General features: G+C 40.7%; 1 protein-coding gene across 3 annotated transcripts in view; it reads right to left on the bottom strand.

The window, feature by feature from the left end:
• The window catches only part of CCDC57 (coiled-coil domain containing 57), a 37254-nt gene extending 22837 nt beyond the window's left edge, over nt 1-14417 (bottom strand). The window contains exons 1-6 of one of the 3 annotated variants that reach the window (XM_054221936.1): nt 12729-14417; nt 10791-11213; nt 8451-8553; nt 6000-6124; nt 4170-4370; nt 2174-2336 (exon numbers count right to left, since the gene is read on the bottom strand). In XM_054221936.1, coding sequence (XP_054077911.1) covers nt 2174-2336; nt 4170-4370; nt 6000-6124; nt 8451-8553; nt 10791-11213; nt 12729-12739 — 1026 coding nt within the window. In that variant the 5' untranslated portion in view covers nt 12740-14417. The remainder of the gene's footprint in view (nt 1-2173; nt 2337-4169; nt 4371-5999; nt 6125-8450; nt 8554-10790; nt 11214-12728) is intronic. The other 2 variants (XM_054221937.1, XM_054221938.1) reach the window with 2 other exon arrangements.
• Between the last annotated feature and the right edge of the window lie 5247 nt (nt 14418-19664).

The raw sequence follows: 19664 nt of genomic DNA, 5'->3' as shown, positions 1-19664 counted from the left end.
TTAAAACTCATTTTGTATAGAAAAATTATGAGAAAAGGTTGTAGTCCAGTATAACAGATTTCTTTTTTCTTATTTGTTTTTAAACAGTGTCCCTTCACACAAATCAGAGACAAAACCAGTTTTGCTGAGATGGACACTGCTTATCCTAGAAGCCAAAAGTGCAAAACAGAGACAGAATATATTAGCAACAGAAAGAAAAGCGTGACGACAAAAACAAAGTCTTGCCAACAATACTAAGTCAGTTACAGTGGACGACAAGAGTGAATGTGAACAGTAAAAGAAGACTGCGCCCCAACCCTGACTCTCTTGGTCTTTGGACGATCAGTTTGCAAATCAGTCCAGTTTGAAATGAAGCTGGAACAACAACTTGCTCCATAGTAAGCTTTTGCTAGCAGTCTACTTTTGTCAATCCATTACAAAAATTGTTTTCAGGAAGTATCTTTCTGAATACAACCCTTTCTGCATTCAGAAACGACCAGGCTCGCTTAACACTGCTTTTTCTCATCAGCAAGCTCTGGTACCTCTCCTGCCTGCTCCCTGCCGACCACCTGCAGCTGCCCAGTAGAGCGCGCTGCAGCACACTCTTTACTTTCATTCTTTTACAAAAGACAATTTTCTACTCACAATGCTTTATCCTTCATGGCTTCCAACCAGCATTACGTTTGCAATTTTGAATGGCTTTTAAAAAAGACGTTTTTTAATAAGTAGCAATGAAATGATAACTAGTCTGTGATTCTAAAATAAAATACATTATTTTAAACAGCTAGCAAATTCATATCTTGAAGCGTTGCCTTAAAAATTTTACCCTGAACTGCAGCTAAAACAGAGCCTCAGGAACATTCCAGAAATTAATTCTTCCCATTATGATGTGCCATAGTGGTACAGTACCTTGTCCTGTTTTGGAGCAACTGTCTACATCCAGCTTGCTCATTTTGCTAGTGAGTAATGGATCAGAGCTGTAATGACGCCTGTGACACCCAATCTACGGGTATTCCAGGCTAGATGTGTCTATATTTTGAATTAAACATATGAATCAGATGATCTGCTTACGAGAAGTCCAGTGGAAACAAGCCCCATAAAGCTGTCATCTCAGAATGAATTCATCCAAGTCAAGACATTAAGTGTTGTCTAACCCGTTTCTCCCCTTCAGGTAAAATACTGTGATTAAATGATGCTCGCATTGTCTGTTCTCTCTCAGCCGTCAAAGCAGAAAGAACAGCCTTCACTTCGTGCAACTCGTAGTTTGTTTTCTGTGGATCGGCTTCAACCTCGGAGGGAGAGAAGGGAGCGAAAGCAGAGGACAACAGTATCTCAAGGACAAAGGGTGTAGAGATTAAAAACCAAGAAAAAAGAAAAGAAAAAAGAAAAGAAGGAAATAAAATAAAAAGATATTTTAAATCACAGGACAGGGACTTGAAGCATTTGGCTCTGTCAAAAACTGCCTTCACAGAAAAATAATTTGGCTTCAATGACTCGTCTTCCGTTTGTGAAAGGGACAATGCTAATTCATCTCTCACGTGTTCCTATGCTACACCTATTGATGCCTATGAATCGTTTTGGTAAGATAATGGTAAAATAAAACACCAGAGTAAATGCCTGCATTCTAAACTCCGTAAACAAGTGTTTTGTCTGTACCAATGACTTTACCAGGCAACTAGTCACTGAGATTTATTGTGAGCCCACTGCGTAATAGCTCTAAACAATACACATGTATTTCATTTTTCAGAAACAGAAGCTTGTACACTTCACAAGATAGTTTGGGGTTGTTTGTTTTCCCTACAAAAATACTCTGAATTTTCCAGGACTAACATTGTTCCCTTGTTAGAATTCAAGCTGTACTGTGATCTGAAACTCCTTTTGGCCTGGGGCTGCTCTAAGATGGATTTTTCTTCTGCTGCTACAATGCCAAGAGCAAAGCAGTGGAATCTCTCAGGCTGACTTGACATCATTACAAAGGAGAAAAGACTGCTACTAGAGACTGCCCATGGAAATTAATCTAGTCTCTGATCAAATATATTTGATAAACTTCCGTGCACAATACAGAACTACTATTGTACAGGTTTTTGAAAGAAGACTGAAGACACGCCTCCCCTGAGAAACACCATGATGGAAAATCTCTGTAGCTCTCTATGTAACAGATGGTTCCTAAACAACGTTAATTTGAAATTCTCACTTGCTCTCTTGCTGAAGACAGGCTTTGTGTTGGATCCTGTGATTTCTGATACCGATTACGTTCAGCATTCTCACAGAGCTGCTGCCAGTCCTGTTCTGCTTGCATTTCACTCCGTTCCAGAATCCATTCTCGCTCAGCTGCCAGAGCCAGTTGTTGCTTATACCTATGATACACAGAGCAAAGCTGTTGATTTCAGCAGCAAAAATACTGAGGATGTTTTGTGTTTGTTTTCCGTGGGTTTTTTTTGTTTCAGTTTGTTTTGGTTTTTTTTAATTTCAGCCTTGTTTGCTGTTCTCATCTCCTTTTCTTGTTCTGTTTTCCAAATTAACTATTTTATTCTATTCCACTCTAAGTATTTTACTGGACAAAAGCATTTTAATTGCTTAGGGCTCGGCAGTCTCCTAGGGTCCATCTGTATGGGTATTTAGAATCAACTTTGGAGGTCACCTCAGCTCAAGTGGCATAAACTGCTCTTCAACACCGATATTGCTCTTGGCAATACCATCCACAGCATGTTTCCCATTTGCCAATAATGGAAATGGGATACAAAATAACTAGGAATCGAAGTTGTTGGATTGTCAGGGTAAAATTCCTAAGATCAAAGGCTGCTGCATATACATACATTGAAAACACACAAAGAGAAGAGACAGGAGGTGCACAAAATGATACAAACCTCATATTCAGAATTCAAGGGCTTCAAGACAGGTTCAAATGTCATGTGGCTACGCTTTTAAAACACAAAGCCATCAAGACTTCAGGGCACTGTTAAGATTGGTTGTAAATGTCACTGTAGACAAAGTCTTAGTCATCTTCACCATTCTGCATCTTTCTGGAATTTGGCCAACTGTGCCCTCAACTTCTCTTCCTGCCCATGCATTGACAGAATTTTGAATTCTGGAGAGGCAGACTCCCTAAAAGTCTCAATCAGATGAGAGTCTTGGCCCGTTTTTTGCAATACAATTTCTTCTTCAAGTCTACATAAAAGAATAACCCCCGTCCCATGTTAGTCCTACTTGCTTAAGACAATTAACAAAACATGGGATGCAATCTTGGATATAAAACTGTTAAATTACTTCTTTTTTTTTTTTTAATTAGGAGCTCAAAGGGACTTTTTCATGAGCCAAATGCATATTGTAAACGATTTCCAGCCATACAAAATGCAGGCCACCTAAGCAATTCTTTAGTTTCCAGCGGCCGCCTTGGCCTGGCAGCTGTCCCTCTCCAGCCTGGCTACGAAAGAAGATCTTTTCTTCTGGTGTGTTGTTCCTTCTCTAAGTTCCCAGATACTTTCTTTTTCATGTGACCTCAGTTTCTTGTTCGACCTTGAGGAGATGCTTCTTGATTATGTCAATCGTAAAACTAATGTTTATATGCATATATAGAAATTTTGCAACATATGTGGTTGCAATAATATACATAGAACAGCCCGGGTTAGAAAGATCATCTGGTCCAACCTTTTGTGAGAAAGAGAGCCTAGATGAGATTGTCTAGTACCCTGTCCAATTGTGTCTTGAAAACCTCTAGTGATGTCCCTGGGGCAATTATTCCTGTGACTGCTTATCCTCACTGTAAAAAAAATAATCTTTTTTACACTGAGAAGAAACCTTTCCCAGTGCAACTTGTACCCATGGCCCCTTGTCTTCTCCATGTGGCTCCTTGGGAAGGGAGTGCCTCCATCCTCTTTGTAGCCACCCTTTATGTACGGTTAGTGAGGTCCCCCCAAGCCTTCTCCAGGGAGAGAAAGCCCAACTCCTTCAGTCTTTCTTCACAGGGCAGGTTCTCCAGCCCTTTGATCATCTTTGTGGCCCTCTCCAGTCCGTCCATGTCTTTTTTCCAACTGTGGGGATAAGAAGCGGACACAGTACTCTAGGCATGGTAACTGTTTAACCATGAATTACTGTGAGCTTTTCACATAAATAAGTTGGGCACAAAACTGGTAAGTATGATGTTCTGAATTTCTTTCATCACAGCATATGAAACAAGATAAGTCACTCACTTTCTAATAAGAGCATCTTTCTCTCTTGAACAAGCACTGTGATGCCATTCTCTTCTACGTAGCTCAGCTTCCAGACTTCTATGTCTCATCTGCAGTTCTCTAATCTGCTGCCTCAACTTTTTAGATTGTTTAACTTGGGCGTCTTCCACTGAAGCTGGCATTGCATCCTTTTCCTTAGCAGCATGAGCTAGTTCTTCATGCCTAGAAGATGTAGAGAGATGGAATAAAGTAAGGTTTCAAGCAACACAGGCACATTATTTTTTGGTACTCTTGATTTGCTTTCTTTTCAATTTGGTTCGAGCAAACTCACAGAATCAGTCGGATACAGTGGAACCAGAAGTCAATGTCCACTTGTCAGTGGAACAGGTTGCAGGGAGGTCTTTTGCGTTCTTTTTTTCAAATTAAGAATGCCACTAATTAATTGGACTTAGGACCAGAGCTGAATCCTTCTTATACCTGCAGAGAGTGTTTCACCTAATTATAGGATCAGGGTGATCCTAAAAAATAAGTTGTATTGTTTTGTTAGGTTTTTTTTAAACTCACAGGGAAGCTATTTTAACAGGTGAACTACTCCATTCAACACTCACTTTTACCATACTGAAAATATTCTTCACAGTAATTGAACAACTGAAAGACAGCTATGACCAGGTGGCCCAAATAAGAGACTGCAGGAATCCACGGAGCAAAAATGCTTCCTTGAATATTCAGTTTTCATTCACAGATTAATTTCCTGAGCATGCAACCACAGAAAAATAGAGATTAGGTTTAAAAGAAGACAGAAGTGAGTCGTTAGAAGAAAAGACCACTGAATAGTTCCTATAGAAAACTGAAATAGAACAGTAAATAAAAAAGGAGACATGCAAATAACAGCTGTTTTCTGTTCTTACCCTCTGAAATTGACCTGCATAGAAATTTTTAAAATATATCCAAAGTTTTGGATATAAAGGATAAAACAGAAGGAACAGAAATTGAACTATGAGTAACTCTTATTTCTTAAGTTTGAACCAGTGCTGAGTAAAACAAAAGATAAAAACACCCTGGTTTAAACAAGTTATTTTCTGTCACTATATTCACAATCTGTCTGCAGCTGCTTGAGAAAGTATGAAGTTGTGACTGAACATAACTGGACCTACTCTTTTCAGTGGTGCCCAGCGACAGGACAGGCACAAACTGGAACACGGGAAATTCCCGTGAGGAAAAACTTCTTTACTTTGAGGGTGCCAGAGCCCTGGCACAGGCTGCCCAGAGCGGGTCTGGAGCCTCCTGCTCTGGAGATATTCAAACCCTGCCTGGATGTGTTTCTGTCCAACCTGCTCTGGGTGACCCTGCTTTGGCAGGGCGTTGGACCGGATGATCCCCAGAGGTCCCTTCCAACCCCGACCCTTCTGTGATTCTGTATACTGGATTCAAATCAAGCGTGTGAAATATGATCAAAATAACTCACACGCTCTAGAAGTGGGATGAACTAAGGTTTTTTTCCATTATGCTTACTGCTTGGAAGAGGTACTCCTTTTTGCAGTAAAGGCAGAAGGAACCACTGAACCATTAAAACTTCTAAGATAACATTTTATTTTTAAAGTGAGACAAGTTACATTCAGAAAGAATATAGCAGAATTAACCTGAATCCATGCAACTTGGCAAATATTTCATACAAAGGGTTACCTCTTTCTGTTGTAACAGTATATATTACTAGATCAATTAATTGACTTACGCCATCCCAAGCTGTTGCTAAAATACGAGTATGCGAAGAAGAGTAAGTTGAAAGTGTTGTGGAGTTGTAGAGTCTGTAAAAAACAGTTTATTTCAATTATAATAAAAATTGTACAATACCAAGCATCTTTCACAGCAACAAAATCGTTGAACTGGTTTTCTTTCTCCAGTCTCAAATCAAACATTTCTGCTGTTTGCACTCCAGTCTCTTTCAGAGTCTCCAGGTCTCTGGTCAGCAGCTTCACCTTAGAGAGGAGGAGAATAAGACTTAAGAATTCTAATGAGAGCCTGATGTAACCTAAGTTTTTGAGAGGTCCATACAGTTGAGGTGTTCACATCAGCTCTGTAAACAAACAAAACAGTACAAAAAGTTGTGCGGTGAAATTTTTTTTTGGGTGGGTATAGTTCTTTTGTTTGCTTGTGTTTTTTTTTTTTTAATTTGTAAGTAACATTTTGCATGGTATAAACATTAGATCAACAAAACACATTAAAACACCTTCTCCATAAGCTATAACCTCTGCTATTATTTAGATTTCTACTCCCATATTATTGCTAAATATCCATTTTATATCCTCTTCCTATACCTATTACCTACATTAACATTAATTCTCCACACTACCTCTTCCTATCTCTGCCTAAAGTTCCTTTTAGAAAGTTTTTTATTCTTTGACTTCTTGGCTTCCCCTGCAGCTGGTCTCACTAATACAAGGGGGAAATGACTGCAGATGACCTCTCCTTCCCTTGCTTAACACTTCCACCACCAATTCAGGTGCAAATAATAGATACATAAATACATAACTCAATATAGACAATATGTTTCGTAAAGAAAGAAAACGATGTAATAGCGTCTAGCATACGAGGCCTACTGAGAGCTATTACATTGAGGTGCAGCTGCAAGCAGTATTACAAACTGAAAGAGTATTAGAAATATCCAATCGAGTGGTCAAGTCTGAAAATTGCACAGATTAAAGGTTTCTTCTGAAGTTATCAGAGTTATACTGCATATCACAGAATAAGCAATATGTGCACATTTATATTTAATAAGTATTCATGCAGTTTCTTTGTTCATACTGAGTCAGCAGCAGTTGGTCATGCAGTCTCTATAGGCAAAACCACAGAGTGGTTTTAGGTCCATTACGACAGGACTGTCTTCTAAAGAAGGCCTGAGACAAGGCAGGAAAACAAAACCAGGAGCTAAACTCCAGTTGCGTCAACATTCAAGATGCAGGAACCTACGGATACCACTAATAAGGGAGCCATTGATTTTCCAGAAATTAAACTGTTGCAGTGAGCGGCCATTCAGGTGCTTAGACTGATAAAGTATTAAAAAAAAGTGTTTATGATGTACTACTTCCAGGAGTTCAATTGATAAATCGTGACTGAAACTTGAAAAATAAGAGGATGAGGCCACAAGGGATTTTGTCAAATCGATGCAATATCATGTGTTAGGTTAAGGGGAATGACTGCAAAGAGACCCAATGGCAAGCATTTAAGATATGCTTTTTTAGTTGTGTCGTAAACAATGGAGATGCTACACTGGAGGAGAAAAAAAAGAAATTAAGAGAAATAGCGTGTGTTACATGATGTGCCCTTATGCTTGCGGAACAGCAGTTATCAGCTTTATCATTACAATTTAACCACACAACGCACAAAGATAACGTCTAAATCAAGCCAGTTACCAGGTATTGTTCAAGTGAGAAGTGCTCATACTCCTTTGGGCAGGTTCATAAACTGTCTTTGGGAAGCCCTTGGGCAAAAGACTCCTGGATGAAGAGGGGGTATTTTAGCAGGACCACTACACTAGGGGCAGAGGGATTTGGATCGACAGGTGTCGGGTACTAACAATCTCTTTCACCACTTCCATTTATATTATTTATTGGTTTGGTTGACAGGCCCAAAATGAACCATTCTAGTTCTAATGATTAAACACATTAATATGTAAATAATTAAAAGTCATTTTAATATCAAATACATTTTTATACGAAGAACAACAAAATCTTCTTTGTTTTTAAAGTCTGTAATATATATCTAGAGGTGGTATAATGCCCCCTTAAGGTATCACAGTTGAAGGTCAAATTTCACTGTTAGTAAGATTACCCTTTTATGATGAAATGATGGCAATATAAAAGGCAGAAAGGAAAAGGAAAAAAAAAAAGCCTTGCAATTAGGAGTACGATAAACAACGTACATTTATCCATCTTGCCTAAGGCTGCTCCTGCTTTTGAGACGCTGACCTTTCCTGCAGTTTCAAGGTTAACAAATTTAGCAGTGTGCTGTCTACATAAAATCATTTTACACAATCTCAGATTACTAAATACATTCTTAACAGTTCCTTACAAGGGGCAGCTGCCAGACAAGCAAAGAAACAGCTACTACACAAGTACTGCATAATTTTCTAAACTGTCATAACAAATCTCATAAATTTAAGCAAAAGATGCAAAAAATAACAGCTTATACAACTATAGCAATGTTAAACCAGAACATTCAAACAAATAAACAAAAAAAAAATTGAAAAAAGGATTGATAGATGACACCACAGCAACACAACATCGTTTCTCCATATTCTTATACCTGTTTCTGACAGGCAAGCTCTCCTTCCAGTTCTTGGGTTTTTCTCTCCATGTGATGTTTCAGGTTCACATGCTCCTCATGCTGATGATCTATGTGACTGTTCCTAGAGCCATAAACAAAAATAAACCAAATTTACATTAAAGAGCATCTCTGGTGACCTAATGAGGCATACGCATGTAACTATAAATACAAGATGCTGTAGTTTCCTAAAGAAACAGTTACCATAAAAGTGTCAGTCAGTTAGAGACCAATTATAAAAGTATATGCCATTTCTCAAAACTATACTTCAAAAGTTAGTTGCATATGGAATATTGAGGATCTGCTGAAAAGTAACGCAAGCCTTCCACTTAGGTACAACAGAGTTCTTCCTCCACCCAAAAATTTCTGTTACATGAGAAGAAATTGCCCAAGGGCTGCCCAGCAGAAATCTGAGCTTTTAGATACATTTAAAAATAGAAGCAGCTCTATCTCTTTTCCTCTCACCCCCTCCCTATTTTTATTTGCTATCAACAAAAAATGTTTCTCTGAGATACAGTGGAAGAATACCAGTAAGGCCAGCATTTCCAACAAATCTGAAGAGCTGATACTGCTACCACGACCAGTAAGTTCTCTAATGACACACTGAGCCTTTTCAAGCTTTGGAGTAATCCCTGCAAGAGTCAACAGGCTTGGTGCTACCTGTTACATGGCCAAACACATCTGAATTGATAGCGTGCGGTTCTGCAGCCTTCCGATTACTTTCAACTCTATACTACAGTTTCTTTATGCAGCTGAATGACCCCTGCACTTAGTTAGATAAGGTCGATCATATAATAACTCCACAGACAGAACTGCAAGCTAGAACTGTATGGTCACAAACAGCTATATGCAAATCCACTTTCATATTCTGCTAGATTTTGCTTCAGAATTTACACTTCCATCTGAATTAATCCAAATCCTATAGCCAACACTTCTGCACATAAATAAAGTCTAACAAACAGAAGTGTCGTCTCAGTGCAGCCTGTCCAGGCACTTTTACACCTCCCTCGTTCATCCCACAACTCTCCAGGGCAAGGTAGATCAGAAGAATGACTGCTCAGCACTACGGCCTCAGCAGCGGTACTGCTCAGTGATCGGTACCCAGCTCAGCCTGGCAAAGAGGCAATGCTGTGTGTAAGACAAACTCCCCCTTTCATTCCCAAAGGATACGCTCCATATAAAATTCCTGAACTGGCTTTAAATGAATTTGCATATGCTCCAGAATCACAGTAACATCAGTTAGTGACTTTTAAGGAATTCCGGATCCGTGTCCGGATCGTTTCTAATAACTAAAGTTATTTAAAATGTATCCAGCCATCTCTACATCATAAATGCAGTTTGATCCGAAACACTTTACAGCAGTTACCACATCAAACAGAGAATACTCCCAAAGATACTGTTATATCTGAAGATAGTAGTTACATCAAACAAGAATGATGTGCAGACAGGTCTCAAGAAACAAGTGTTTATTCCACACCCCGCCCCCCCCCACAAGGTTTAGAAGTCTATATGGAATAATAAAAATTAGTGAGAATGGCCAAACTAAACAAGTGCACTGCTTAGCTATCTTCATTTTTTGCTTGGTTGTATTAGTCATAAATCTTGGTCCTGTGACTTGATATGCCCAAACCAACTTCTTTCCTTCACAGAGGCCTAACAGAGAGGGTGGGACAAAATGTATTTAAGTGTGCACAAACCCAACTCACAATATAGCACAACAACTGCACGGTATAGCAACTAATGTCTAGTAACCTTAGATAATATTATTGACAATGGTTGATACCATTACCATTTGTCTCCTCACATACACAGACGACAAGTGCATCTTGATACAGGAGACATATCACAACACTTTCAGATTCATCTTATTTCCCAGAGGTGTTTCAGTGCCCAATTAAAAAGCACTTCTTTCGGAAAAATCCTTTTCTGTTCCCCACACTACCTTTGCCTTATAATCACACCATCTCCACCCAGTCATATTGTCTCCCCAACATACACCCTTGTAAATTGCGTAGGGACATGCTGTACATTTAAGGGCATCCTCACCTAATGCTATCCTTTCTCTAACACGTTGCCAGAAATCAAACAAGTTACTGTGTAAGCCAAGATAAGGAGGTGTAAAGATAGACCAAGTCACCTCTGCTAGTCCTCACTCTGTTCAAGTTCTAGGTGTTCCTCTGTCAGAATAGATAATTGTATCTCCATGCTCAAAGTGCTCTCTACTCTATGAATGATGTTACTGCTTTATCCCAATCCAAATATGTCTTCGAGAAACTAAATTTCTCTTTTCCTGCATACTATTCTAAGGAAGTCACATCTCACCTGCAGAACCGTTCCAGCTCTAATTTTTGTTCTTCAATGTGTTTTCGATAGTGATGATGAAGTTCATGTCTTTTTCTTCTCTCCTTGACAAGCATTTGCTGCACTTTACCCAGGTGTACTCTAAGATCACTAATCTCCGCCTGTTTAGCATCTACAGATATTTTCAGATGAGCAACTGTGAAATCATAGTGTTCTAATTCTTTATCTCTCTCTTCTAAAATTCTTAGGTTATAGACAAAATCTTCTTTCAATCTGTTAAATTTTTCATGCATGTCCTGGAGTTGCTTTTTGATACCTTGCAGCATTTTCGTTTGACATGGGAACTGGCACGCATGTAGCTCTTTCCCTTCTTTTTCTTTCCACTGAAGGAGATCGTTTAGTTCTTTCTCCATTTGTAATACTTCTATAAATCTGAAACAGGAGCTGGCAGAAGACAGTTAAGACTGATAACTAATACAAATCAATTATGTTGTCACTCCCAATCTACTGCATCACTGATAATTAATTACCAGTGAATTTTAAAATCCTCATCATAAAAAATTTCTTCCTTATATCCAGTCTAAAGCTGCCCTCTTTTAGTTTAAAACTATTACCTCTTGTCCTACCTCAACAGGCCCCACTAAAAAGTTTGTGCCCATCTTTCTAATAAGCCCTTTTCTTCCTGTAAGTCTTCTTCCACAATTACTCACAGGACTACAAAGCTACTGTTCTGTTTACAGTTAAATCCACCTTGAAGCTACTTTTCAGAAAGGCCAACAGGTATGAGGAAATAGCTGCATTTCAGTAATATATTAACTGTATCTTTAAACCTAAAAAGCAAATAAACAACACAGAAGTTGTGTTTTTACCAGTAAAACCCTTTATCTGCTTCACTTCCATCACTTCCTATTGTTTATTCTCCATATTTGCCTCATATCTAATTATAAACTCTGTAGGAGAAAAAACGTTTTTTCTAAGCACCATGGTTTCTTTCTTAAAAAAAAAAAAAAAAAAAAGGTAATTTCTGCTCAGATCTCTCCAGAGATTTCCCCAATACAGCTTCTCTCAGTGTACAGTATTATTCTGTGTCAGTGGTTACAGATAATCCCATCTGGATAAGCACAGGGATGCAGATAACAAATCAGACAAGCATGCCTTTCAAATAGCGGCTCTTTAATCTCTTTAAATGAAAGAGAGATTTCCAGAACAGCAAACACAACGCAACATCTCTATGATAAAAGATGCCACAGTTTAAACAACCTTTTTCTTCCCCCCCCCAAACAAACTAGACAATTCTAACTCTCCAGGATCAAAAAATGAGTCTCTGATCTTTGGATGTGACAAACATTAAAAAAAAATGAAAAATAAAATCAAGCTTGCTCTTCCCAGGTACACTGAGTAACAAACACTGCTAGAGGACACAATGATCTGGTGGTCTTTCAATTCTGCTAGTCTAGATTTCACATTTATCCCTAAGGCAATTCAAATAAATTATGTTTTCTCCTCATATTCTGCTTCTTGTTGGCAATCTTCAAATCATGTTACCATGTAGAAAGCAGTATAACTAACCTTCCTGTAATTTTAAAATATTGCTTTCCATCACAAAGAGCTGTATTTCTTAGAAATTTAATAGGGGAGAAGGGAGCATTTTGCCTTTGATAGTAGCAGTATTTATAATTGCAAGTTAGTTTTAATAAGGACCATAATGTAACAACAGTGTAATTTTAAATACAAATTGTGCCAATTGCCTGGATGTCTCACAGTCAAAAGAAGAATAGTAAACTTATATACGATGAGATTAAGAGATGATTTAGGAAACAGCATACATGTAAGTGACAACACCTTACAACGAGCACAGCTTACCCGTACAACCTAAACGGCAAAGATACCCATTACAATCCAACCAAAGATACCCATTACAATCCAACCAAAGATACCCATTACAATCCAACCACTTACTTCAAGCACATCCAGAAAGAGAAGAGTGAAGGGTGCTGCTCTTCCCACACATCAGGCCCTAGCAGGACTCACATCAGCCTCTTTACCAAGGAGACGCGATGGCTCGGCTGTAAATCACACGTCATTGAATGCAGCTGGCATATCTGATTCAGTGGAGACTTCACAACTGTTGCTACTAAAACGCTACTTCAACTAAATAATAAGAAGTTAGATGCCATGTTTGAGCTAGTCACTTTTCAACCAAATAAGGAGAACAAGGTGATGCTAAAGAACATTTTAGAGTAACACTTGAGAACCTTCAGACTTCCATACAACCCCTATTTGTCAAAGGGATGTAAAGCTTTAAAGTTTTGTTCAAAGTATAAAGAAGCTGTACTTGCTTCTCTCTTCCTTGCTGTCCTGAAAACACTTCCTTGTTGTACAAAGAATAAGATGCGCATAACAGACCAGCAGAGCTAATAAGCCAGGATTGCTTCCTGTCCTTTCAAAATTACAGAAAAGAGGACAAAGAAAATGCCACACAGCCAGCATCAGTTAATTCTCTCTAGCCACAACTATTTCCCTTGATGAAACAGTAACAGACAGAACCAAGACCACCTGAGCATTAGCACAGCTGTTTCACTATGCGCTGCAATCAGCATAGGCCACAGCTACACTCACGTTGTGCCATAGCATTGTTGAAAAAACAACAACCCAAAACCCAAAAAACCCCACCATTCCAAGAAAAAGATTATGACAATCAGTGATACAAGTTAACGTCACTTGGTGCTATCTCTTTCTTTACTGCTAGTAGCTGGTTTGCTATTTAGAAGTAAGGTTAGACATGTAAAACAGCAAATATACATTGTGCATTATACAATCTGATCAGAATAGATAAAATTTAGCAGAAGCTGGGGGACAGGATAAGAACCAATAACATACCAGAGAAAGCTGGGATGTCAGGTACTGAGCAGGGATTCCCCTCTGGCAAAGCACGGGGTGGGCTGTGCTGCGGGGTACATGACAGCCTGACGGCAGGCTCTGCCATTACGCAGGACAGACAGAAGCGTAGGAGGCAGAAGGGACTGCATAAGATGAGGCAGGGTGGGAAGAAACATTTGCTCCTGGGACTGAGAAATGGGTACGTATTCTAGAGAGCGTCCAGGAATACAGACCGAGGGCAACACACCATGAGGGGTGCTGACACCAAGTCCCCAGAGCAAATACCCCCAGGGATGACAGGAAGGGGCAGCCACAGGGATGGGGGACGGGAAGGCTACTGGCAACCCAGGGTTCACGTACTTTGCAGGACCAGAAGGTTGTACACCTTCAGTGCAGAGAGGGAGAGAAAGACATCATCTAGTGGGAGCAAAAGAAAGCGCTGCCAGGGGAACAGCCAGCAGGCAGGAGGCAGATCGCCGGCGGAGGGGCGAGAAGTCCCATGGAGGACCCAGAGGGTCGGATGCTCCAGGCAGAAGAGCGGACGGCAGGCAGGCTGCCGAGGCCGAGCCCCTTAGAGGAAGGCCGCGGAGAGGAGCACACGGCGGCAGAAGGCCGCCCTCGGGACCGAGAGGCAGGACACGGGGCACTCGGCAGCGGGGAGGGCGCAGGAAGGCCGCGGATCCCCAGCGAGAGAAGGGCGCGCGGCTGCCGCGTCAAAGCGCTGCGCGGCCGCTGATGCCTCCCGATGGCGCCCGCGGAGCGGCCCCGCCCGGCACGAACCGGCGCGTCCTCCCGCTCCCGGCGCAGGCCGCGTCCCACGGGCGGCGCGACGGGCGGGCCCGTCTCCATGGGAACCGCGGCCCCGGGCGGGCCTAGCGGCGGGCACCGCCGCCGCCCAATCGACGCGCGGCCTCGCCCCTGGCCCCGCCCGCCGTTTCCTGCCGGGGGTCGCCGGTCCCCGCGCCTCCCCCTCTGCGCTCAGCCGGTGCCGCTCGGTGCCGCTGGCCGCGCTCGCTACCAGGCGCCTGGTACCGCCTCCGCCTCCGCGTATTTTCCGCGTTCCATCCTCGCCACTGACACACCGCAGCCCCCGGCTGTTAATGACCCCCGGGCTCACAAAACACAGCGAACGCTCGTTCGATACTCTCGGTTTTTTGCTCGCGTGTCTTCCTATGAACTTTGTTTGTCATATGGTTTAGTATCAAGCGATTTCTCCCTATGTAGATCAGGAAGGGAAGCCTTGGCCCATTTCAAGTCCAGCTGTCAGGAACGGGCACAAACTGGAACAAACTTCCCATTCTCTCCTAACTGCCACTGCCTTGTGTGAAAAAACTTTAAAAAGCTTGTAAAACAAGCTCAAGCCAACTGCAACACGAGGTCATGCTGCACAGGTAAGTTCTGCTACCAAGGCATTTAATTATTAAAAAATATATCTACCAACTAAACCAGCCGACACTGCCTACGTGAGAGTGGGGAAGACGTGACACAGGAACCGGCCGGAACGCACGGTTTTCCCTTAGTCACTCTAGATGACTTGCCTGTCTGGAAGTCATGAGGCAAACTTCCTGCAATGCTCTCTCACGTCTTCGTGTTTCTAGGTTATACAAACAGCTCTGCCAGGTGAGAGACCTTTCAGAAACCTGTACGCTGCATGAATTCTCTCTGAAGTACACCAAAGAAAACAGAATATTATCAGTAGTTCTTGTTATCTGTCCTTAGGTCATCAGAAAAGAACTGTATTTCCTAACCCTATGCCATGAAAAGAAAACAGGGGGTTTTATACACAGAGAGAGACATATTATATATATGACATATAACTTCAGAATACTACAATTACTAAAGGGATACAGTTCATTTATTTCTATGAATCACCTCTGCTTTAAAATACAACAGTGAAATATGGCCTCAAATGATTTTCCAAATCTGAGCACACAAAACTTATAGTGCAAGTCCCAGCATAATTTATACTCTGCAGTGGACCTCTCAAAGCATTCATCAGAATGAACACATAGCAGGTGAATGTCTGAATCCATATACCATGCTGACTGGTGGCGCACTCCTTTTCCTTGTCTTGCCCCAGAATTGCCTAACCTATCAACCACATGATCTTTTGCAACCCTTTCTCAACCCCCCTTTTCAAATTAGCTGTCATCTTCTCCAAAGTACCTTCAGACAATCCGTAGTCATGTAGTTAAATGCGTGTTGGTTCCCCAAATGAGTAACTGATGGTTTCTACTGATTCAACAGTGTCTGAAATGGGTAAATTTTAATCTTAAGTGGTGAGTCAAAAAGATTACAGTCTACACAACATGGATTTTGGGATCAAGTAGAAACCTGTATACACCTAAAATAAATGCAGAAAATGTCCTGGTTCCATAGATGGAAGTGAAAGGAAACGTTTCTTCCTTCTTAGCAAAAATGAACAGGAATTTAGAAGAGAGAGACAGATTTTCTGTTCTTATCGAACATTAGTGAGTTCTGTAAGGTTTATGTTAAAGGTAGATTTCAGCCACCTTTAGAACCACCTTCAGAGTCCGAATACAAGTCTTTGGCCCCACCAGTGTACTGTGAAATAGCAACACTTACAAGTAGCTTCACAAAAAAAGAAAAAAAATGGACGCACCCTCTGAAAATGCTGCATTTTAGATAGGAAAAGCAGGGTATATCCTGGCTACAGATATACTACTAGGCTCGAAATCACTTTTAATTTAACCACAACACCAGTCCAAAGGCTACACCCAACTCATCATGGCCCAACTCCATAACAAGACAAGACACAGGATTACACAAACTCTGTATTTTGCCACCCTCATTCTTGTTTCTATGGAAAAGTAGTTCCAAGACACGGGCCACACAAGAGCCATGGCACACTCCAAAGTTGCTTACCTGGAAAATCAGAGGAACAGATTTATGAGAAATATCATGCAGGGACTCTGTAAATGAATATGGACATAGTCTACCTTCATGAAACATAGAAGTTAAACTGTGATTCACAAAAGTCTTTCTTTCAAGTGCAGCTTTCCTTCAAATGAATAAATTTCTTTCCACAGAACCCAAGAAATGTATTTAGTATACAGTACACAAACAATAAATATAAAAAATTCAAAACTAACATTTTAAAGATGATCTTCTAAATAAAAGTGGCCTACTTCACAGCTTGCAAAGGACTCCAGAGGAATTTTCGATCTGCTGTTACTTAGGTCCTAAATGACACATTTAAATTCCAGTTTCATCCAGCCTAGAAGAACTTGATTTCCGTGTCTCTCTTTTCCATGTCTACCTGTACAACAACTGTGGGTTCACATTTTTGAAGAGTATATACATCTCTGTAGGTACAGTTCATGTTTCTCAACTGCATCTGGAGAGTCATATAAAAAGACCTTATTTTCATACTTGCTTTAGAAACAAACTAAACATTACTGAAACCTCAACTCTGAATATTACTGGCCTTTCTGCAATAAAGATCTTACAAGGGCTCTTTGTACAACATGATCTGCTACATTTACCTTTTGAATCAAAGGCAGACGTGTACGCACTGCACAGTGCACGGTTAACCGTGTATGAAACCATTTGATATATTCAATGTTACTGTTAACATTCTTAAAAATACTGCAGTAAAAATCCCTAATTAATAAAACAGACTGCATTCCAGAACAAATAAGAAAATATAGCCTTAAAACTAAAATATTTATAAAAGCTTAATAAGAATAAACATATACGGCACTTTTAAGGTAATATTTGTGTCTCACCTACAAACTGCAGGAACAGCAAAGAGTACAGCAGAAATTTGCAACAGGAATCAACAACCCCTCAGAACAATTACAATACACAGAAGCATTTCTACAGTTCAGGAGGTGCTAAGGAAGACGTTTGCCACCAGAAGCCAGAGCAATGAAGCTCTGTCCTCATGTCAGCTACCCTCTTCCTATTTCTACTCTGTAATAACAATATTCCAGTCACTTCTGCCTTTTTGAATGCCTGATCAGGTAAAAAATTCCAGCATTGTCTGACCGTCTTTACTGATGTGAATGGTAAACAGATATCGGATTCACTACATCACTCTGGTTTTAATGGAAGCAATCTAGGAACTCATGAAGCTCAACAGAGGGAAATGTGAAGTCCTGTACCTGGTGAGGAATAACGCCATGCACCTGCACAGCCTGGGAGCCAGGCAGTTGTAACGCTGAGGGTCTAGTGGAGGGTTGGTGTAATCTAAGTCTACTAAGTATAACCAAATGACATTATACTTTCCTACTAAGAATCCCCTTCAGCAAGAAATTAAACTGACACTTTCACAGTCTACTCTGGACAAAGAATTTGCCTATTTAACGATTCCTTGTGAGTTCAATAACACTTTGAGAATACCTGTAATAAGTGGTATACTTACAGATGAACAACACTAAGATGCAGATTTTTTTTTTTTAATTTAGTTAGAACTGTAAAGAAGAATTTTTCAAAGCTCTTTTTGTAGTTAGAGGCCTGAAGTCACTGTGAGTTCTCTTTGCTGCACTTGAATATTCCCTCTACCCATAAGTGTACTGCAGCATATCTAATGCTTAAACACATGCAACATAACACCACCTAACAGGGGGTTTGTGCCTTCCTCTCAGTTCCAACTGTTTATGAGGTTATCCAGACTGTGCAGGCTTCTGCAAGCACAGCAACCCTGTGTTCTGCTCACTTACACTACTGCCTTGTTGAATACTGAATCAAATCCAATGATCTGGGTGCTGATGTTGGAGGGGGATCATTTACCCTGGCACGTCATCCTCTACAAACACATCTCTTTCAGAAAACGCATTCTTCCAAAACAATAGGAGCCATCAGCTACAAAAGTGAGACCACAGATGACCAGTCAGTTTTCTCAACAGCTGGTCTATGCTTATGGACGTCCACTTCTGAAAAACAGACCAACTGCAGTGACATTCTTCTGCCTCCAGAAAAAAAACACTGACCTTTTAAATGGTGTGTGTGTTCTACAACTGAACGCTAAACACAGAGTACGTGTTGCACTCTGCTGACTAGGCTGCAGAGAGGTAAGGCTTTGGTAGGGGCAATGTTGATGTGAAGGACACACCAGTCCTCTTTTTTGTCATCTTAACGTGTTTGGTTAAAACCTCTTTCCTTATCCAGCCTCTTATATCATTTGAGTAGCTATAAGAGATACTGATGGTTTAGCTATTTTGCCGACTTCACTTTCACTGTTACTCCTCTCCACTCCTAGGCACCTCTGTCCCTCCTGAAAATATCTTCACAAAGTACCTGAAGGTAATTGCAGAAGAGCAAAACCCATTGCTTGGTTCAGAAGCTCCACAAGGATCAGTGGGTTTTGCTCTTCTGCAATTACCTTCATCTATTTTTTAAGCAAATGGCCTAAACTCAGGTAATGGTAGACACTCAAAAACTGGTTTTACTGATTTTTAAGATTAGCAATGTATGTCTCACTGGCTGTATGCTATCTACCCAAAACAAACCACCCAGCCTTGCTCATCTTTGCACATTACTGCAATGAATCCCTAAGCAGGTACAAATGGGTACTAGAGCAAAACTTAATCAAAAGCCAAAGCAAACATAATGTGTAGGGGAAAGAAAAAACTTCTGTAGAGTCAAAAGAGTTTCAGACGCTCCCTCTGTATTACCTGATTTCAGCAAGTAGCTTCTAAAATATTGGAAGCTACTAATTTGTGCAACACCATAGCTCTCACAAGACAACACTGTATCCTCTTCTAGTTAGAACCCTACCCCTCCACACAGGCAGCAGGAATCATAGAATCATTTAGGTTGGAAAAGACCTTTTAAATACCTCCAGGGATGGTGACTCAACCACTTCCCTGGGCAGCCTGTTCCAATGTTTGACAACCCTTTCAGTAAAGAAATTTTTCCTCATATCCATCCTAAACCTCCCCTGGCGCAACTTGAGGCCGTTCCCTCTTGTCCCATGGCCCGTTCCTTGGGGGACGAGACCGACCCCCCCGGCTACCCCCTCCTTTCAGGGAGCTGTAGGGAGCGAGAAGG

The sequence above is a fragment of the Rissa tridactyla genome, chromosome 15 (assembly GCF_028500815.1).
Source record: "Rissa tridactyla isolate bRisTri1 chromosome 15, bRisTri1.patW.cur.20221130, whole genome shotgun sequence".
In the NCBI taxonomy this organism is placed as follows: Eukaryota; Metazoa; Chordata; class Aves; order Charadriiformes; family Laridae; genus Rissa; species Rissa tridactyla.
The sequence above is the reverse complement of the archived record's forward strand: the minus strand, read 5'-3'. Positions and strand labels throughout refer to the sequence as shown.